The 22,183-nt window shown below is 39.3% G+C and overlaps 3 protein-coding genes and 1 non-coding gene across 6 annotated transcripts; 2 read left to right on the top strand and 2 right to left on the bottom strand.

The window, feature by feature from the left end:
* Nucleotides 1-151: 151 nt before the first annotated feature.
* On the top strand, nt 152-5,568 carry LOC112959439 (inhibitor of nuclear factor kappa-B kinase-interacting protein-like). Its single transcript, XM_026053459.1, has 4 exons — nt 152-200; nt 1,469-1,667; nt 3,305-3,422; nt 4,835-5,568. Exons 2-4 carry the CDS (start codon nt 1,477-1,479, stop codon nt 5,510-5,512), a joined length of 987 nt encoding a protein of 328 aa, XP_025909244.1. The 5' UTR covers nt 152-200; nt 1,469-1,476; the 3' UTR covers nt 5,513-5,568.
* SLC25A3 (solute carrier family 25 member 3) lies at nt 2,619-22,062 on the bottom strand. Of its 2 annotated transcripts, none has more exons than XM_026053458.1 (8): nt 22,031-22,062; nt 21,768-21,921; nt 18,092-18,213; nt 15,699-15,878; nt 15,421-15,602; nt 14,487-14,659; nt 13,782-13,892; nt 2,619-2,686 (listed from the first exon to the last, which is right to left on the bottom strand). In XM_026053458.1, the coding sequence occupies exons 2-8, from the start codon at nt 21,913-21,915 to the stop codon at nt 2,643-2,645; spliced, it is 960 nt and encodes a 319-aa protein (XP_025909243.1). In that variant the 5' UTR covers nt 21,916-21,921; nt 22,031-22,062; the 3' UTR covers nt 2,619-2,642. The 2 variants fall into 2 exon arrangements, with proteins under 2 accessions (XP_025909243.1, XP_025909242.1); XM_026053457.1 differs by lacking the exon at nt 2,619-2,686 and adding an exon at nt 10,922-13,651.
* LOC112959440 (inhibitor of nuclear factor kappa-B kinase-interacting protein-like) lies at nt 5,630-8,286 on the top strand. 2 transcript variants are annotated; one of them, XM_026053461.1, is made up of 2 exons: nt 5,630-5,773; nt 7,182-8,286. In XM_026053461.1, exon 2 carries the CDS (start codon nt 7,203-7,205, stop codon nt 7,935-7,937), a length of 735 nt encoding a protein of 244 aa, XP_025909246.1. In that variant the 5' UTR covers nt 5,630-5,773; nt 7,182-7,202; the 3' UTR covers nt 7,938-8,286. The 2 variants fall into 2 exon arrangements, with proteins under 2 accessions (XP_025909246.1, XP_025909245.1); XM_026053460.1 differs by having other exon boundaries at nt 5,630-6,025.
* On the bottom strand, nt 14,992-15,232 carry LOC112959518. The gene has a single exon (XR_003251633.1). It is a non-coding gene; the product is annotated as a small nucleolar RNA SNORA53 (small nucleolar RNA).
* Nucleotides 22,063-22,183: the final 121 nt, after the last annotated feature.

Raw genomic sequence — 22,183 nt, 5'->3', positions numbered from 1 at the left:
GAGGAGGAGGAGGAGGGAAGGAGAAGGGGAGGGAAGGAGGAGGAGGGAAGGAGGCGCCCTCGCCTCGGACTCGGGGCCCGCCCAGGCCGCCGGGCGCAGCGGGCACGCGCCTGACGTGGCGCCCTGCGAGGCGAGCGCGCGGTAACGGCTGCTAACGGCCCGGTAACGGCTGCTAACGGCCGGTGACGGCCGAGAGAGAGGTAGGGGCCGCGGGGCGGGAGCTGTAAGGCGGGCGGGCCCCGGCCCCGGCCGCGCGGGGAGCGGGAGAGGCTGCGCCGAGCCCCGGGGTCCGGGACGCGGGAGCCCCGGCGGGACGCGGCCTGGGCTCAGGGGAGGCCAAAGCAGAAGAACTGTATTAAAGGTTTCGCAGTGCCTCTTTTGTCGTTTTCTTTTCTTTTTGTATAAGCGAGGGTTTATTTATTTATTTATTTATTTATTTATTTATTTAATCCTTCAAACAAAGAAGGCTGTTCTAGCAGTGTTGCTCACAAGCACCTCCGAGCTTCACTCCCTCGTGACAGGCCTAGATTTTAAACAGTGCCCTTTTGCCTGGCCTTGCAACTGCACAGTTCCCTTCTAGCTCAAATATTTATGTTTTTACATGTCAACTAAGCCGCAGCACAGCAAAATGAGCCCAGAAACACAATGTTTTTGTTTCCGATTGTTCTAAACCAAAACCCCACAAAGTGCTGTTTGCTGGAGCAAATTTTTAAGCATAAAAATCCACACTCTATCTCCACCTCATTTTAAATATACACTTCCATAGTCACAGAAAGGGGAGGTTCTTAGTGCCTGAACATACTGGGGCCTTACTTTTAGCAGAGGGGAATTGGTAGCTTTTCTTTAATACAGATACTTTTTTCAAAATTTTTATTATTTTTAATGACATCATTAAACAATTATTTCTTAATCTTGATTTGCAGCCCCATATTTAAGAATGATAAAATACACTTCTTTAATGTGCAGTAGGCCAAAATTTTTTAAGAATCTACAAGTAAAATGGGAAAGTGATGTTGATTATCATCGCAGTGTTAGCTGCAGCATCCACAAAAAAACCATTGCTTGCTTCCTTCAATCCTTGTGATTTTAAGTATATTTTGAGAATAGCTTATTTCATTACAGATAGCTGTTCTGGAAGGCTGAAATTAACTTCAGTGAAGAAGAGACAGTCATTCACTCTACTAAGAGAATGTGAAAGCTTTAGTCTTATAGTATAAAAACGAAAGTTTCCACAAAGAAAAAAAAGAAAAGGTGTTAGTAGAAAGTATTGTGACCCTTCAAAGAATCACGCAGTTAGAAAACATGGTAAACATCAAATGAACATTTTTGGGGTGTGTTTGTGTAACTAAAGGGGGGAAGTTTATATCCAGGAACACTTGCAATTATTAGTTGTGGAGGGTATTTTGGTTCAATGGGTTCTGTTTTGTTTGTTTTTCTAGCTCTCTCTCTTTTGCTTCCACTTCTTAAGGGCACAAAATGTCTGAGGTTAAGCAGAGGAAAAAAGGGGCTTCTTCCAAGACCAGTGAGGATTCACAAAAGGCCAAGAAGGACAATGATCATGGGAAGCTGGTAAATCCCAAGACTAGCAATAATAGGAGTTCCTCTTGGGTAGACACACGGTCAGCCTTGAGCCTAATTTCTCTTGTCATTTGCCTGGTGCTGAGCTGGTACGTAATCCTCTATAGTAGATTCTTTTGTGGTTTAGTCATGGACAATATGATTAGTAATATTTGAATATAGTATTTGGGTTTAAAGCTTTTTCTTCATGGGAACATTATAAAGCAGGAACATAAAGCTAAAAAATGTCAAGAAAAGAACAGTGCTAATCACAAGAAACCTGGAAACCCTGCCAGACAGTGAGGGGTTATAGAAGCTTGATCTGTTTTGTCCTGCTGAAGGCTTAGCAGATGCCTTGCTCACGGATTGTAGATACCTGCTTGAGTGACTGCGTGTAATTGTGAAGAGCAAATTAATCTGACAAAAAAATGCAAGGCTCAGTGAGCAGGAAACAAATCATCAGTACAATTGCACGTAATTAGTTTGCTCAGCAATGTGGCAGATTGTTCATCAAGTAGAGTCTTGCAGTAAAGATCAAATATCCTTGTAAAAGGTGTTCTAGAATATCCTCATCGGTATGACATCAGTACCTAGCGATGACCCTAGGTGTCATCAGTATTTTAGTTCCTTAAGAAGCTATGAGTGTCATGCAGAAACAATATGATGAAATTCTCAGAATTCTAGTGCAAGAAATGAAAACAGTTTTAATACATTCTTGACTTTAGTCTTCAATTTCAGATGAAATTCCTATGTATTTTAATATTATCTGGATTTCTTTATGCAAATTTTTAAGAAACAGAATATCATAAGAGAGTAAAATGAATAAAATGATTAATAATGCCTCTGGTTAAACTACTTTACAAATACTTATATAAATATATATATAGCATCTCTATATATAGCATTTTAGCTTTTATTGCATAACATAGTCTGTACAGACTATATTACAGATCTTTTGAAATTCTTATATCAATTGATATGCAATTAACCAAAACCAACTATAAAATTACAAAGGTATTTTAAGTTGTCTACGTTGTTCTAGATGCATTTGTTCCCATTTGAGAGGATCTCTGGATAGTCTACATCTACTTGCACCATCCCTTGATAGTATACCTAGTCATCCATACACCTTGTTTGGGAATTGAAAAACATTCAATAACTTTTTTTTGCACAGCTGTCTTGTGTCCTTTGTAACTTGATAAATGCTGACAATTCAGCTGGCCAAGGCCACAGTAAGCAAATATAACAAATATATGAAGTACAGGATTAAGATCTCCGCTTATCTGTATTTGTTCACAAAACTAGCATCATCAGAACAAGAGCTATTCAGATTTTCCTACAACACCACAACGCACCCATAGGTTCTTGGATGGTTACAGTTAAACAAAATTAGAGTGAAGCAGCTTTTCTAAATATGAAGTTCGTTTGCATGATTTTGTGATGCCTTGCAAGAGTCAGCATAGATTTAACTGTATTTTATTTCCAACAATTATATATTTTTTTTTAGTTTGATTGTCATGCTATGTAAAATGAGGCACCTTCTAATGTTTTCTTATTTTTCTACTTCTAGTGGAAACGGATAACTCTAGTAAGCCTCATTGAAACCCCATAGTTTTCCCTCATATATTGATGTAGCAAATTTTGTAAATTTTTATGAATTTTGCAAATTTTATGTATATGTGAAATCAGATCCTATTTTTATATATGCCAAATATAATTTACTATTTACTTTTTTTTCAATTTGCAGGTTCCTTTTTCAACAGTCAAGTCAATTTGCTGATATGGAGAAAAAGTACGTTTTTTTACAACAAGAAGCTGAAAAATTCTTGGGCATAGAAAATAAAGTTAACTTAATTTCAGAAAAGGTAATCATTAACATCGGATAATCTGTGAACATTTGCCAGTGTGTTATGTAATTGTCATTTACTCAAATATAACTAGCTTCTTAGGAGCAATATTTATAACATGTTCTATTTGTCTGTGGGTAGGCATTGTTTGAGTGTTTCATTGAAATATTTGTGAAAGACAGTTTGTGAAATCAGGTCTGACTTCTGATGTGTTACAGTTTCATTTATGGATTTGCCACTGAAACTTATTCAAGTCACTTCCTTTTCTTTGTCAGTTCTCTTCACCTTTAAAATGAAGATAAATGTGATTACTCTCTGAAATACTTAGAAGAGCAAAAATGGTATAAAACACTAATGTATTACATTTGCAGTAGGGCAACTAAAAAAGAAAGCTGATGCTGTGCTGCTTAGAATTAGTTATTTAAACTCTTCTTTATGAACCACATGTTTGTATTGAAATATCAGCCTTACTGAAAAAGATTAACAAGGAAATTGTACTCCTGATGAAAGTAGGTGGCAGAAGTCTTGCTGACCATCAGAAACAGTGTTTTACCATACAATTTAAAGCTGAACTTACATCCTTAATGATGAAAAATAATAATAATTATTATTATTGCTGTCGTCTCTTGGGAAGCAGATTTATGTTAATTTTGTCAATGTGACAGTGTCACATAGTTGTTCATGAACATCAGTATATCATTATATCCCAGTATACTTTTGCAGACACTAAACTATTCTAAATAATTAATGCACAAACCTAATTCTGCCAGTACTATTCTGTATATAATTCAAATTTATACTGATTTGAAGGAAAATCACAAGCATTTTTGTACAATAGATTAGTTTTAGAAATATGAAAAACATACTGAAGCAGCAGTTATGTTTTTCCCCTTGCATTTTCCTTTCTGTATCATATTAGCAAATAGAAAACTTAGATGGACTACGGAAGTATCCCTGTATCTAACAGACAATGGTGGGAGTACAGCATGGCTTACACCACTAATGTTATTTTAGCGATGATCTCATAATGTTCTCATTTATACATGATGTAATTTGGATATTTATATACCACACTTTGCTTATTTTCCATGCAACATTTTGCAGGATGATGTGTTTTACTAAACAAACAAACACCAAAAAAATCACTCGGTAAAATAAGGGCCCAACAACAAAGAAAACAGCAGGTATCCTGTAAAAAGACAAGAACAAACATAATCTTTTCTATGACTCTTCCATGGTAGATTACTCACCAACAATATTTTAAATGTAAACTGTGGAAATAGTATTATAAGAGGACTGTAACAGCCAAAGTGGCTTCTAAGGGCTTGAGTCTTGCAAATCTTCATTGTCTTCTGTTAAATAAATGTGAGTAGTCTTCTAGTCTAATCTCATTAAGTAGACATGGACATTGTTTTGTGTTACAAATGCAGCTTGAGTCTTCTGAAAGTATCCTACAAGAAGCTACCTCCCTCAAGTCTGTGGTGACTGGGTTTGAGCAAGAAATATCTTCTCTTCGTAACATCATAAATGATATTCGGAACAGTGAACAAACTCTCTCTGAAAAGATGCAGAGCGTTAATGAGAAGTTGCAAAATATGACAGATTCCTGGAGAAGCAGCGTGGATGAAATGACCGCAAATACTACTGGATTAAAATCTGAAGCTAAGTTCATACATACAGAAGTGACTTCCCAAATTAATGAAGTTGATCAAAGAATTAAGTCCCTTTCTGAAAGATTAAAAGATTTGGAAGACAGTACAGCCAGAAATATTAGAACTGTAAAAAGGCAAGAAGATGATGAGTTCTCTAGAATCGAGCAACAGTTGGATTCGCATGCAAAGACTGTTGAAAAACTAGAAGAAGAGCAGAACAGTTTGTTAGCCAAAGACACAAAACTGAATCAGAAATTTACAGACTATGAACCCAAAATTGAGGAGTGCAAGGCCCACCTGCCAACAATAGAAAATGCTATTCACTCCATTCTGCGGTTATCAAGTGAATTGTTGAGTATGGAAAAAAAGATAGAAGACTTGACAACCCAGCTATCTACTGTGGAAAGTGAAATGGTGAAGACTGTCGCCCACACTGGAGCTGTAGAAGGTCCTTGAAGGCACACAGCATGATAACAGCATATTGAAACTGCGGAGTAAGAGAGTGGTTTTGGAGGAAGTAGCACCTGACATAAAGTTATCTTCAAATACTAAAGAAATATCTACTGAAGACTCATAGAAAATGATAAGAGTGAGGATAATATGTTAACTTGGACTCAGGATTTTCATTGATGGAAACACTTTCATCAGTATAGTCAATGTTTCTATGGCAGCACTCATACATTAAGGACAGCTGAATATTGTAATCATTTTCAATGGGTAATGGCTCAGATTTAAATGAAAATTTATAGGAAAGAGGAGAGAGAGACATATAGTTGAAGGAGGCAAGAAGTATCTTTTTTAAATAAGTATTGTCATTATTGAAAGTTTGGGGCTTTTTATGGATTTTGAAGCAAAGTATTTTGATAAAAGAATAAAACTTAGAAGATTGTATTTAGTTTTCTCTACACGGCTTTTTATATTGTTGTATTTTGTTATTATATTCCATGGACTTGTAGTGCAATGTAAAAAGTAAGTAATTGTTCCTAAGCAGAGATAATATATATTGTAGATTCCTTTTAATGTATTATTTACCATAATATTTGTTTGTGATTGCAGTATGTACACTTGACTGTCAGGTAGAAGAAAGCTTAACTTAAAACTTAAAAATACATTTCTAACTGCTCATACTGAAGCTTGGATATGACAACATTGTACAACAAAAAATACTAGCAAAATACCCCTACTGATAACCCTTTCTTGTAAGTGACATATATAAACAGGGACTTGCATAGCAGCTACTATTATCTTACATTTTCTGACACTATACAATGGCTTCATTACACCACCTTCCTACATTTTCAATCCTAAAATCCCTATCATTTTGTTACCCAGTGAAGTCCTCACACCACATAACAACTGAAGCAGATCAGCCTGTTATTGCTCCTCTATTATTTCATTTGTGTTTGGTGTGATCAGTCACTTAATTGCATTTCAGCAGTGCTAAAAACAACTTCTAACCTTTTCTTCTGCAGCCTGTTCTCTGTTACGTGTTGCTCATCATGTGTGGTATTGCTTTGTATTCCAAGGTAGAAGAAAAAGAAAAACTGTTAAGAGTGTCAGAGTGTCCCTTTATACTAGTTCTCAAACTTTGGCCAACTAGAGCTGCAAAATAAGTTACCGGAAGTTCTTCAGTCTACAGTGTCTAAAAAAAAAAAAAGGGGGGGGGGGGGGGTTTCACAGATCTACTTACCCCAGAAAGAAGATTGCATAATAAGTCTTCAGTGTACATTGAAATTTGGATCTCAAGACTGCCATATATTAGTGTTTACAGATTTCCATCTGTTAATTTCCAATTTCTCATTTCTGAATTCAGGAAAATAAATTGCTTAGGAGCTAGTCTGAATTCCTTGTGAATTCGGTCTGAATTAAATTACTTTTCGTTTGGTATATTCATTTACCTAGAACTCTACTGAAATCTTTAATAAAGAGTTAGTAGTGCCGTGTCAAGAGACTATTAAATTTTTAAATGCTATAAAGCACTTCAGAGTCTCATACTTTCAGGATGCTCTTTCCTAAAAACAGGATTTGCTTTCAATTTAAATTTCAGAATAGTAAAATAGTAAAATTAGGCTATTGCTTAAATTTTGATGTGAGTTATCAAATATTTTTATTTGTATCTCTCTAGTGTGAAAAGACTTGGAACTTAATGGAACAGCTGGAATATCGTCAAATAATTTCTCACGTTAAGCAACTCCAGGAAGATATATATACCATGAAAACATGGTCTAGCAGCTTAATTCAAAAAAAAGAAGAGCTGCAGAAGAATTTAACAGCCCTTTTTCATGCAGTTGCAAGTATTGAAGAGAATACAGCTTCTGTAGCAAAAAATATAACTTTGAAGATAGCGACAGTAAAAACTGACGTAAGGCGCATTTCTGGCCTGGTTTCAGATATGACTGTTTTGACAGATTCTTTACAAACACTAGAAGATAAATTAGATAAAGGTGAAAAAAAGACAGTAGAAAATATAGGTGACCTGCTTTCCAGCAGCATTGACAGAAGTGCAAAACTGCAAAGCTTGGCATCCAGTAATGCAAGAAGAATTGAGCAAATTAAGACAGCCTTATCAGAGTTAAGGAGTGATTTTAACAAAAATTCAGATAGACTTTTGAATCTCGAAAGTGACAGAGCAAAGGTGCTGAAGACAGTTACATTTGCAAATGACTTAAAACCCAAGATGTATAATCTCAGGAAGAATTTTGCCATCTTGGAACCACTGGTAAATGATCTAACCCTGAGAATAGGAAGATTAGCTGAGGATATAGTACGACGGGAGAAAGCAGCTGCTTTACTGAATGAAAAATTGATGAATTTAACAAGAGGTCAAGCTGAGATCAAGGATATGAAGGATGAAATAACCAAGATTTCAGATGTGAATTGATGGCTGTGGAATGGCTCTGCCTGAGGAACAGCAGTGTTTGAGGCGCGTTAGCTCCGGCGCGCGCAGCAGGAGGAAGGAGGGCAGGAGTTAAAGGCTTCATGCAGATGCTACCACAGCCCGGCCAGAAACCTCTCCTCTCCCCGTGAAGAGCACAGCAAAACTCGCAGCAATTTCAAGGAGCAGCAATCAAGCAAAGAATGTGTCTCTGTGCAGCTGTGAGTCTCTCTGAAGGATGACTGGTGCTATATTTAATAAATTCCTTGTTTTGTACAACAAAACACTGTAAAAGCATAAATTCTTGTTCTTAACTATAGAGTTTGCTTTCAGAAATAAAGCAAGAGCCAAGATGGACCCATGTTCAGCTTTCATTTGCTACTCTGAAGGATGGAATAAAATTGTGGTCTCCAGATAGAGATTAAACACAAGTTCGTAAAGCTGCATTAGTAATTTAATATTTGTCCCAGTACACTATGATTAGCTCTTTTGTAAAAAGCAATCCCTATTAAAAAAGGCAAATGCAGGAATCATCAGAAATACTGTTGATGCTTTTTAAAAAGGTCTGTTTAGCATTCAGATGGAATAATTTCTGGTAATTTATGGTGAAGAACTGTGCCTTGTCATCACATCACTGTGCAGCATTATGTCTCTGAAACACAGAACCATGTTTATAGGCAAGCATTTTCTGAAAGACCTACTGACTATTAATGTCCTCCCTGTGTCGCTCTATCTCTTTAGGAATCCCAGCAGCATCACTAAATTATTGTTAGTTGGCCTTTGAAATACTACAGTGCAGCAGCAAAACTAGGTGTGTGCTCACTAGGTGTGAGTAAGTTCAGTATTAGTCCTTGAAAGGGGGATCTGTGGCAGGTTAAGATATCATAGAGGTCCTGAACCCTTTCACAGCCAATGCTTCAGTCTCTGAGAAAATAAAAAAAGGCATTTAAAGGAGAAAAAAAAAAAGACTACCCAGAACAATCAGACAGTGATATTCCTGCTGCAGCATGGATTGGATGTCATACCTAAAGATCTCCGTCATTAGAGGTTGTGGGTTACATACTGGATGCATCAACCACCTTTGGTTTTCATTGCAGTTCATGTTAGTTGTGTCAAGCAAGGAGAGTGCTACACATGGCTAGCAGAAGAGAACTCTCATAATTCTGTGAGAAATAGGGTACTCTAATTGCTATTTGCATTTTCATTCTCCAGTTTTATAGCCCATAACATATGGGTGATAATGTAATGTCTTCTCATTTAAATAATTATACAGGTATCATTAAAAAGCATTTTTGTGTAGCTTTTCCTAATAGCTATTACGAATAGATAAGATACTAATCTGAAAGAAAGTTTGTGGTTGGGGGCGCTTTTTACTGATTGGAAGCAAGAGGCCATCTTATCTTGTAGATTGGCTTTATAAATCAAACCCTGCTTACAGGAAGCTTTGGAGAAAGACAGCATTACAAAAATCCTGAAGCACTTACAGGGGAACAAGGGCCCTAAATTACTGTTGTTTCCAAAGTAACTGTGGATTCCTTGAGCTAGGAAGCAGTGCTAATGCCTGTTCAATCAAGTCTTCAGCTGAAGACTGATCAGAAATGTGCATCACCTGGTGACGATTTAGCAACAGCAGGTCTGAGAAAACACAAGCACAGTTCTACTTGATGATGGATTCTTTGGCTTCATATTAACAGTTGACCTGCAGAAGAAGACATCCATAAAGCCTTTTACCTTCTTCTCAGTGTAGCTTTTCCTAATTCCAAGCTGTGGAAGCGTGCAAAATACAATTGGTGTTACATGCAAAAAAGTTTCAGCCCAGACTTTTAGCATGCTCAGGGCTAAGATGCATTTTCAGGATACAATGAGCCTCTTCTAAATGGCAGCACTGACACTCATCTGACTTCCATTTCATTAAGCATGGACATGAAGCATGGACAAAGTTTTCCTCCCGCCTGTAGTCCTTTATTTTTAGTATTGTTTTTGAACTATTTCCAAATCCAACCCACTGTCCAAAGGTGCAATGTTAGGGATTTTGCCCAAGGAAAAATGACCAGCCCATAATAAAACAGTCCACATAATCTACTGTATCAACTTTGAATAAATCAGCTTGACTCATGGTAGTGAAAATCTTGATAGCAGAGCTAGAAAACCAGTTGAACATTATTATTTATTTTTGTGCAAAATATAATAAAGAGGTAGGTTTAGTATAATCAGTGGTTGGAAGTGTATCAGCTCATTAAAGCTGCAATCCTCAGTTCATTTCCATGGCAAATCAACACTGTTCTCTACAATTTTATTAAGTGATTGAGATACTAAAGTAATAATGAGAATTACAGCTACGCTACTTGTAAAGACCTATCATCCCTTACAGCCTAACCTGTAATGACAATCAGGGCATCTTTGGCTTCTATTTGATATGTAGATATAGAGCTAGGCAATTCTATTCCAGTCAGCAATTCAGAAAGTGGAAACAAACAAACAAACAGCAACAGAAAGAATGAAAAATATCAAAAATCTGCTTTTAGACATTGGAACATCTGCTCAGTCAAGAGGATTTTGCTGGCAACACCTTTTCCCATGCCACTTGAGCTAGGAACACTGTCATTTGTAAAAAAAACATTTAACTATTAAATTCAGCTATCCAAGAGGTACTCACACTCACTAGAAAATAGCAGGATGTTTATTGTTTTCACTGAACTACATCATTTCTGTGTAGAAATGTAGATGAATTACAACTCTTTTTAATATTATAGTCCATTTTAGAATATTTAACAAGCATTTCAGCAAATATCTGCAAGGTCAAATACTGTTAGCATACTTGATTTGTAGTATAATCTGATACAAACACAGGGCATGGATGGAGTGATCATTCAAATTCATACAGCTGATATGTTTTAAACCAGAAATCTGGTCTCAGCTCCAGTAGTAGCAAAGAGGAGGTTTCCTCTTTGACAAAACAATACACAGAAGCAGCATATACATAATGCACAGAGTTGACAAAGCACTTGCAAATTTAGCAACTGTTCTGGAGTTACCCAGGCTATGTTTGGTTCAAAATGGATCGCTCTTGTTCAGTGCAGGACTTTCCTTGCATTGACAACGTAAGTCAATCAGAAGCTGCTCTTTCACCCCCTGCTCTTTCACCTTCCCTACTTTTGGAAAACATCACACACATTATAAAGGAAATAGTCATCAATGATGAAAATTGCCTTTTAAGTACCACCGAATACTACCACTTTCCCACTCAAGCTAGCATACTTGAAATTGCATTAGGCAACTTTTTGAGCAATATAGTTTTAACTGGCTTATCGCCCTCCACCTAAAGCATCAGAGTAAGTCTGTGGCTACACCTCAGTGAAGTTAATAGCTGCAAGGCAATTCTCCTCCCAAGTTTTCCCCGAAACAAAATACTGAAAGCAGCACTACCTCTATTTTGCCTTTCTCAGTTACAAAGGAGCAGCTAGCTCTCATACAGTCTTTTACAGATTTTCCTTGGCAAAGTAATCCAAATATCTTTAAAAAGGCAGCTTCAGGAACACATTTGAAAGTTTTATTGCACGTATTTAAAACGGCTGCACCAAAGGCAAACAATAGTATTCTACAAAAAAAAAAAAAATGCTGTGGTTTTGCTTGTGAAGTGGTAAAAATTTCTCTTGCTTGAGAAATTCACCTTATCTCTGCATTATTTGACAATCAGAATAACAGGTATCAGACAAGCTGTCTCAATCCTCTGCCAGCCTTGTAAATGTTTCCATCAGAAACACTCAGCTTTCCCTGGATTTTAAGATACTTGAGATGCTTTCCAACGAGCAAAGCCCAGCCCAAGGGCTTCACACATGCCTCAAAAGAAACTATTCTATTCAGTGCACGAATGCGATGGTAATTTGTTTTTGAGCAGAACAAGTTGAACCATGTGCTAAAATTTAATTCAAAAATCTGTTCTGACATGAACAGTCTTGCTGCAAGATGAAGCCACAGTTAATGCTTGTTGCCAAGGCAGCTCTTAAAAGCAAACATCCTAAAGATCTGCTAAATAACTTCAAAGCTTCCCCACTCACATTGGGCACAATGAAGTAAAATACATCTAGTTCAAAATATGTGTACAAATATTTTATTTAGAGTTAAGGAATTTGACTTTGCTGTATAATGCAGTTATTTAGGTGGTAGTTACCAACCTCTATAGAGTGCACATATAGTGTCAGAGTGACAAGAGTTTTGAACAGTATTTTTCTATGGATTTTATTGTACAACTTCAACTTAAGGCTTAGTTTGCTAGGGTCTGGTGTAACTACATGTCTTAAGTCACCAATCTTTTTTTTCTGGGGGGAAAATAAAATACTGTGTAAAATGGCAGCAGGAATAACATCAGAAACTATTAACGTAGAGTGGCTGGCATCTTTATGCCATTTGGGTGGAGCCAGCTGCAGTTGGGCCTCCTGGCTCTGAAGGACACTAAAGAAGTAAGTTCTCACAGTCTATGCAAGGCCAAGCTAGGCTGAACAGCAGCAGCCCAGGGCCTATGTGTTGCACAGGACACTTCAGCTCCAGCTCAGTAAGTGAGCAAGTCTCCATTACTGGTAAGGTTTGATTTGGATTTTTCTGAACGTATCTACTATGGATTCTTAGGGAAAACTGAAAGGATGAATGCTCACCTGGAAGAGACACGTTCATTGCCTGAAGTTAATAAAACAGTGCTTTGGTTTCTTCTCTGACATGCCTACAGGTCTAAATTTATTTGCATCAAGGTCTAAAAAGGCATGGCTTCTTGCTCTGCAGGAATGGCTCTACTGGAACACAGCATGAGAATTAAGCTAACAGCCAAAATTCAACAGTACCAAGTGCAAGAAAAGGCTGTTAACAAAACCTCAAGGGGACAAGGCAAGCCATTTGCATTTTGCTGTAAGCTTGTAGTGGTCAGACAGCCTTGAGAATTTTGCTAGCATTTTGTTATGGTAGCAGCCACAGTTTCTCCATGATACACATGGAAGGATTAACCTCTTTGGTGCAGAGATCAGTCAATTAAGTCAGCTTCACGTGGGGACAGCCACCCTAGAGCAAGGGCAGGTATTAGGTTTCTCTCAGCTCTGTAGTGCAGCTGTTGTGACCCGGCTGCCTCATCTGACCACACTCTTATTCACTGCAGAGCTCCACTATTCTACAGCAACCATTCATACAGGCAAGAAGAGCGTGGACTCCAAGGCAGTGCAAGACCGCAGTTAGTTTCTACAGGACTGGAAGGATGGGTTCGTGGCTCTGCTCCAGAAACAGTGTAAATCTGGTTTTGTTGCCTTTTTTACATGCAGAATGACTTACATTTTTTGTTAGGAATTAGTTTGAGGTATTTACTCATGTGAAGCAAAGCTTATATATGCAATAGGAAACAGACACTAAGCACTCTGGTTCTGATTTATTTCAGGCAATGACAGTGGTAGAATTTAAACCCTCAGAAGGGATGAGCCAATAATTACATCATATGGTCTGTTTTCTACATAGTCAAATATATAAAAGTTTCATGAAACTCATCACTGGGACAGCCAGCAAAGTCAGTCCATGAGTTGTTTATTCAGTTAGACCAAGCTTCTTCTTCAAAGACTCTGGCATTTCAGGTGGAGGTGGACGAGGAAGTCTGAAATACACCTTCACAGAATCATAGATGAACCACTGTAGTGCAGTCAGGGTACCAATCATAATGATACGAGCAAACAGACCTTTCCATACACCTGCAGAGCAAAACCATAAACCACAAGACGTGTGAGGCCAGGAGAAAATTCCCTTTCCACTCCCCTCAAAAATATACCTAACCCCCACCCGTACACTCAGCTCAAAATACATGAACAATTTTTTCTTTACCTCTGAATCCAAGCCTCACAAGAACCTGTGAAGCAGAACTGCCCTTTTCCTTGTTCAGTACAGACACCACAGAGTCAGCAGGATGAGAAACAATTGCACAGAATACACCAGCTGAAAGAATAATTCATTGTTAGTCCTGCAATGTTTTAGTCGCCACAGCAATTATTTGCCTAAGTATGCCCAACTGAAACCACACGTTTCCTAGACCACCACCAGCCAGTTGTGCAGGACAACTTATGTCAAATCTCCTGAAGGACAGCAGCTCTGCTCTTACTGGCACGACACATCCACTTGAAAGCACCTAGACTCTGCTTTTTCATCACTTGTCTTCTGAAATAAAACTCATTCTGATTTTTTATGGTGAAATCACTACTCCCTCCCTTCTCACCCTCCTCTTTTAACTTTCCTGTACTTGCTCCAGCTTACCAAGGTGGCAAGTTATTTTTCTTGCATGCGCCATCATCTCCAAACTTAAAGCTATTTTTTCCTGTGTTAAGAGTATCACCCTACTAAAGACCCAATTAACTAAGCTCTCATTCTGATTACAGATTTTATCTGTTCCACTGTCACTGCCCCACACATTTTTAAGTCACATTCAGGTTCTTCCATTGTAGTTATATGTATATATTTGATATTACGAAAAGAGTGAGACTTTAAAAACAGCTGAAATTCATTCACCAAGTGCAGAATTTAGAAGTTTCTTACCAATATAACCTGCAACAAACGTGACTACCAGCTGTTCTGCCTTTGTACATTCACTTCGTGGCTTGGGTACCACATACTTGTAGAGAGCTTCCACCGTACGTTCAAAGCAGGCAAATTTCATCATTGTGTATGGGATCTGCCTCATCCAGAGTGGAGCAACACCTTTATAGAAACTTTAACAGAGAAAACAAACACAACTTCATTTTCCTCAATTACTTCAAGACATATTTCTAACCCGAAAAAGCTAACCTAGTTAGCTTATTGCTGCTATCAGGGAGAGAGAAAAAAAAAAAAAAAACCCACAACACACAAACACAAAACACGACTGCTAGATTGTGAGACTGTAAGGCCCGAGTGCTCCAAAAGCCACAGTACAACAACATACAAGTTTTATTCATTACTCAAGACCAAGACCAGCAGCACAATTTAGAATTTACCTGACGCCTACACTGGGCAGCTGTTTGTTGCTTTTCAGATCACAGAGTGTAGTAATACTGTACATGCACATGTCTGCACACCAGCCGAGTCCTGATAGTGATCAGTGGCCTGTAGAATTACAGCCACTTCTACCAGAACAGAAAGCTAACATGCAGTTATATTGCTCTCACATGCCAATGACTCAAGCATCTTTGACTGTACAACCAAAAAAGTTGCTGAGTATCTCTGACTGGAACTGCTAGGAATTGAGGTTACCCAGCAGAACTCAGCACAGAGGTACTCACAAAGATGGATCTAAGGAGCATGTGAAATCAACTACAAGCTCAACACAGATTCTTTGATGAAAGTGCTAGTTACATTGAACTGTAAACACCCAAATGCGTTAGAAATCAATGCAAGCTAGAGCCACTAGAAGTTTTTCTTTTAACGAAAAGTGATTGCTAAAACTCAACACAAAAACATGAATGACAGTAAAAGAAATCCAGGAGATACTAACGCCCAGATGCCTTCTTCTCCGAACATTTTTGGTACAGCTTGCCGCAGGGTGTTAGCATATCCAGGCTGTGTCTGGATGCGGACTTTAGCAGCTTCCATGGGAGCCAGAGCAATGTCAGCAAAAAACTCCGCGCTGGCAGATGCGGCTAAGTACAGCGATGTACGCCACAGGTAGGCATTTTCCTGAAATGCATTCAAACACACGGTTTTCAATCAACAAACGGAGCTTTTGTGTTTATGTTACTAACACTTTTACACATCGATTTGCTTAAGGCTTACCTCTCCCAGTAGGTTTCCGTAGAGGATTTTGAAAACTTCATAGAAACCAAATTTACAGAGCCCTTGCATGGAATATCCGATAAATGTTGGAGCCCATCCCTTAGCCAAACCACGAACACCATCTTCTTTGATTGTCACTGAAAACCCATTGAAGATGCTCTTGTATTTTTGTGGGTCAACCTAAACAGAATAGACAGTTAACTGCTTGACACAGTTTAATAATTCTCTTCTCATACCTCCACATCAAATGTAATTCAAAAAAACAAAACAAACAACCTCATACCTTTACAGTTCCCTATAGCTCCCTATGTCTTTACCACGAGGCTAACTTTGATGTAACCATTGTGTTTGCCTGCTAGTTTCAAAACTTTTAACAGTCTGTATATCTCTCTAGAAGAGCCGAAATACCTTAGCTTCACCATACAAGTCTGAAGATTAACTTCATTATTCATCAGTGGCTACTTGTCCTTTACTGGTCTCATCTCTTCAAACACTGCCAGATTAAGACAGATTGCAAAAAGACAGCTCAAAGTATACTCAGAGATTTCTGTGCATGTACATTGATACATTCTGCCTTTACAGTTATGCATGTGGTGTTTCTGTATCCTCCGTAACTCGAGGAGGAACAATGGGACATGCATATCAAACTCTGATGACTAGTGTTTCACTCATCTCCCATAGTAATGACAGCCTAATTGAGAATTAATCTCAATTTAAAAAAAAAATTCAGAACACCAGATGTGTAATTTTTGACTGTGTACTGAAAGTGAGACTACCTCCTATCACAGCTTTGTCTAACCATTATGAACATAAGAGGTGACCTCTTTTAAAAATGTCAGAAGAAAGCAGGCAACATGTTTCTTTCTGAAGATCTTGAAAGAAATAGTGACACGTTCCCTACTGGACCTATAAAGACTAACACTGATAGGTTTTGCAAGGTCACACCTGGAAGTCACACGGGTCCTTTCAGCTGTACATTCCACAAAGTGCTGCGCAAGGGAAGTGTAGTTACTCTCGCTACATGAGAGGCAGGAGCAGGTAACCTAAGCTGAACATACCTACCAAGCAGCTGGAGCCCTGGGAGCAGGAGACCCTGCTGCCAGTGTCAACTGCAGCACTGCAGGGCCTTCAGGCCTTCTGCCCAGGAAACCATCTGGCAGTTGGATGAGAAATGCTTGTGGTGCTACATCCCCTTTTATCTGTGATCCTTCTTCCCAGAAAATCCACCCATAGCCCTATATAGTCAAGCTACCTATCTTGAATATTTGAGACACATGTTGCCAATTATAATGGAACTGAGTTTTAGCTATGCTTTCAGAAACAAGCAATGCTCAACTCCAAGTACTTTGGAGTAACTGGTAGTAACAGGGAATTCTCACATGCTTTATTTGGTCTGAATCCAAATGTGGTAGAAGACATCCATTTGCCTTATTTGATGCACCCTGACTTTGTTCAGGGCATTATAAAATTACTAGCTTAAGGGCAGACTGTCAGTTTTTCCTCAAATAAGAAGTGGTGCTCTGTTGTAAAGAATGCTCAAGGTCTTTTGGAAGAAAAATTTTAGCCTCACGTGCAGCAGTATAGTCAATAGTCTGACTAAAAAGTACTTCTGTCCTAATATCACATAAGACTGCCGCTTTTAGAATTGGTGTCACCTTATGCAATAGGGCCCCCACTACTAAGCTTCTAGACATTTTGAAACGTGCTTTAATTTGCTCCATTCCCAAAGCACAGATTTAATCAAATAAAACTATGAATATACTTTTATCCATGAATGTTGACTGGATGAATCTAATAGTGAAGCCGATATCACAATTAGGCATAATGAGACTTCTTTGCCCCTTTGGCTTCAGTCAAAAATCAATTCCACTACTCAGAAGCAGACGCCACACAAGCCCTTAGATAGGCATAGCAAATGCACTGCAAGTTTTATTCATTCTGTCAAAAGTGGAATCATTAGGAAGTATCAATCCATAATCCATGCACTGATGGTCACAGTGTTAATGGATTGTATTATACATGCACATTACTCCAGGGTAAAAAACTAAATCTTCGAAATATCAAAATTGGACTTCCTTCCAAAGCATATGAACAGTCCTCAATAGCCCAAAGAACACCAATGGGCTGTGTGCTTTTCATTAAGCTGCAATAAACTATCATGCCTTAAATGTAGGCACAGAAAGTTAGGTTCATCTAGATTATGCTATGTGCCTCTGTCTCTCTAGGAAGTGGTATATGGCTAGTCTCACCACACCAAATCTGATTAAGAGAAATAGCATCCAAGTTTATTTCCTTCCTGACGTTAAAAAAAAGTTTACCACCTACTGTAAATTCTTGATATGCTGGCTACAAAGAAAAAAAAAAGTTTAAGGAACATTGAAGTTAATACAAACCTGCATACGACATTTCACTAAATCCAGGGGTACGACAGCAGTATGTGTCAGGCCACAACTTAGGACCCCACCAAAGCCACAGAGAGCATAAAACTTGAGCGAGCCATATTCACAACTGTATTCTGCAGCAAAAGACAGAGACACACCATGCTTTTACATGAACTCCATGCACTGCTGGGCAACAATATCTAGTGGATAGTTTAGCCCTCCAATTCATTAGTAGATTATTTAAGTCACACTAAACATGCTTTATCAACTTCATCGCATATTGGCATGCGGAACAAACCTGTATTCTGCATTTAACCAGGTCTAGAGGAACCAGTGCTGTATGTGTTGTTCCACAGCTAATAATCCCACCAAAGCCGCATAGGATAAAGAATCTGCCCGAGCCATATGCACAGCTGTACTCTAGTTAATTAAAAAGAAAACACTTACGTATATGATCAGCTACACAGAGTAACAAATATCAGGTAAGTTGACAGAGTGCTAGCCTTTCAGAGATTTTAAACGGAAATAATTTCTTATACTGTGCTATTCAAAAACATCATTATGCTTATATTCACTTGCTCTAACATATTTTAGACTGACAAGATGGATCCTACATCTAAATAACTAAATCTATTCTTTTAATAGAGTCATGAAACAAACCATCAAACTTTGGGTCACAGAGCACTCACACATTGTCTGGATTTAAGTCTGTAAACTACAGAAATTAATTCCAGAATCTGCCAGTAGAAATTCTGACTCAAAGGTTTTTTTTTTTTTTTTTTTTTTAAATACCAAGGAATTCAGCAAGAGGAATGCTTCTCTAGAATTGTCAGCAAAGCATCTTTGCTTAAGTATTTTATGACCAGTGCAACTTCTGTTGCCAAAACTGTATCTGTTCTCTCTTACTTCCTTGTGGAATGCAATGCTCTGGCTTAAAAATACCTCATATTTTAAAGTTAATTGTGGAGACCATACAGACCTTCGAATTTAAGTTTAGATTCTTCTTTATATATGTATTTCTTTTTTAAACACCCTGTATCATTTGAAAAGTTAGACAAATGTAAAATACAGCATAGGAACTTGGCTACTCTTCCTGCAATAGCTGCTCTTTAGCAGCAGACTTGAAAAAAGAACATAATCATTAATGGGGGAAAGATGCAAAGATACTTCAAGTTAAGTCTTATTCAACTATGAATAACAGATAAATGCTAGAAATACAGCCCCTCTCTTCCAAAAGAGAGTTAAAGGACCGAGAAAGCAAAGCAAAGAAAATCTGGAAGACTTAAGAAAGAAGTTACCTTGCAATATCTAAAAAAAAATTTCTTCTAAAAAAAAATAAAGGGATAGAAAGGGATAGTTTCAGCTCCTTTGGTATTATATGTGGGGGCATTACTTGAGTACAATGTAATATCCATCAAAATGTTACAACAGCTAGTAAGAAACATCTCCAGAAAAGACCTAATGAAAAGCTCAGACAGACATACACTCACTCAAGCACAGACAAAACTATTTAAGACATGCCTTGTTTAACATATATTTTTGCTCCTTAAATAAATTCCTTTAGAGGCAACCACAAAAATTTCCTTTTAAATTCAACAACATCTACAGATTACCATTTAAGCCTAGTAGGTTTATCCAACTCCTTTCTTAGGAGGAAAGTAAAGAGTTGCATAAGCCTGCCAGACTTAAATGGCTACCCTTTGGAAAAGAAGGCTAGGAATGCTCTTTCTTAGGAGGAAAGTAGTCACGAGGACAATGAAAATATTACTTTTTTTTTCTTTATTCCAAAATAAGAAATACCAGATCTAAATTTACAGACCATATTAATTAACGTAAATAGGGCCCGAATTACTGGGTAGCTAGGCCTAGTTGTGTCTTTGCTCTTCAACATACAAGCACTGAGGTACTCGCCATGCTGCCCAAATACCAAGAAGTGCTTGTTCTGCCTGCCTTCCCAAGTCAACTTGCTGCTGGAAGTCACATTCCTGCTGCTAGGGTCAGGCCTTGGTAGAAGCTTCTGACCACAGAAGAGCAGAGTTTAAAAACCTGCCTTATTATAACAGCAGACTGCTTTATCAGCTGGGTGTTCAAAAACAGTAATTAAAAAAAGACATTATCTATTAGACACAAGCTCATTATATGCGTCTCCGTCTGTAGCAGCAGTGTTACAAAAAGCCAGTCGTACCCAGACTTTCTATTTCAGAAAGCATTCTACTAAAAACTGTGCTGACGAAAACACATCCAACATCTAACACACGCGACCTGTGTGTTGCGTTGCGTGTTGCAGGCTAATCAATGCAGTGAAGAGAGCAGGGAAATTACCCTAGGTTGACTTTTAAGAGATGACTAAGAAGAAATGTCCTGGGGGTAGTCCAAATAACATGGTTCTGAGCTGTGTTTTTAAGACAGACAGAAATAACTACTACAACAGACTAATAGAGACGATCCCCAAGGGCTAATCATAAAGCATCTTGACATATTATGGTCTAGGCCTTGAACTGAATTCAGAAGGTCTTGCAATTGGTGCCGACTTTGTGTGACCTTGGGTAAGCTCTTATCTTTTACAATATGGTAAGTCTCCAAAGGACAAGGGAAGAATGAAGAACCAACTGGTACGTCAAATAACAAACAAAGCACAAAGAATCATCACAATCAAATAAATTAAGTTCACTTCTGACTGCATCTGCTTACAAACCAGATGAAGATTAATAAAAATGATTTTAAGGAGCAAACGCACCTATTGAACATAACGTTGCATACTGCACAGTGTCTAATATATGTTGGATTCATTAGCAGTATGATCATTATTTAAGTAAAAAGTACAGTCTTGGAAACATACTAAAAACCAAAATCCAGTTTTGCCTCTTGCAGATTACACAAGATACCTCTGAACATACAACATCACAAAAGGCAGCTTGTTGACAGCATCATTTCTATTTGAATCTTTCTGCTTAAAAAAAAAGTTAATGTAGATATTTCTAACCTATTAAGAGTAGGTTACTCTTATGTATGTAGGTTACAAACATATGTAATGTAACCTACTGTATCTAGGTTAAGCAATTGAACAATTACATTTATGTCTAAAAATCATCATTACATAGCTACACAGTGTATATCTCACAACAACCATGGGAAGAAAAATGCAAAACAGATGTGGGTTCTTCTAATGGCTAGAGATCTTCAGAATGTCTAAATGTCTAGCTAGGAAAGGAGGAGAAAAAAAGGAAAAAAAAAAAGGAAAAAAAAAGGAAGAAAAAAAAAAAAAAAAAAAAAGGCGGATGTGCGGAGAGAGGAAGAGAGAGGATGCCGGGGAAAGATGAGGCCCGGCCTTGCAAACCCAGCATCCGTCTCTCCCGCACAGAGGGAGGATGTGCTCCAGGCCCGCCGCTTCCATCCCCAAGGTTGCAGGCCCCTCAGAGCGGGCTATGTCGCGCCCACAACCGCGGCCCCGCCGAAGATGCCGCGGCTCCCAGGACCTCTGCGCGTCCTTCGCCAGGATCACCGGGTCCTTGGTGCCGCCCGCGGCGGAAGCGGCAACCGGCGCCTCCCCCACCCGTGCCCTTCCCTGTCCTCCACAGGGGCGCGCAGGCCCAGCCGCGCCTCCGGCCCGGCCTGCCCGCGGCCCGGCCCGGCCCGCCGAGCCCCTCCGGCCGACAAGGGGCACCGGCGCCCCCGCTTCGCCCCTCACCTTCGTCAGCGGAGGCGGCCGCCAAGCTGCGCCGCGTGGCGGGCGGCCCGACGGGCTCCTGCCGCTTCCTCACGCCGTCCTGGACGAGCTGCAGGTGCGGCGCGTAGAAGGGGTTGAGGCGGGCGAGCGGCGCGATGGAGGAGAACATGGCGACCTGCGGCGGGCGAGAAGAGCAGAGCGGGGCACAACGGAGCGGCGCGGTGCGGTGGGCGAAGCGCCGCGCGCAGGGCCCGCCGAAGCGGCCGCCCCGGCTCCCAACTCACCTCCTAAGATGGCGGCGCTGGCGGCTGCTCGGGCAGCTCGCGCGGGGACTGAGCGGCGCCCCCGGCCGCTCGCTTTGTCCTTCGCCGCGCGGCGGGCGGGGCCGCTGGGCAACAAGCCGCCGCCCCATTGGTGGAGGCGCGCGCCGGCAGCGC

Source organism: Nothoprocta perdicaria, unplaced genomic scaffold (genome assembly GCF_003342845.1).
Source record: "Nothoprocta perdicaria isolate Ctin4 unplaced genomic scaffold, notPer1 scaffold_116, whole genome shotgun sequence".
Classification (NCBI taxonomy): domain Eukaryota; kingdom Metazoa; phylum Chordata; class Aves; order Tinamiformes; family Tinamidae; genus Nothoprocta; species Nothoprocta perdicaria.
Note: the sequence above shows the minus strand (reverse complement) of the source record. Positions and strands in the feature narration are given on the sequence as shown.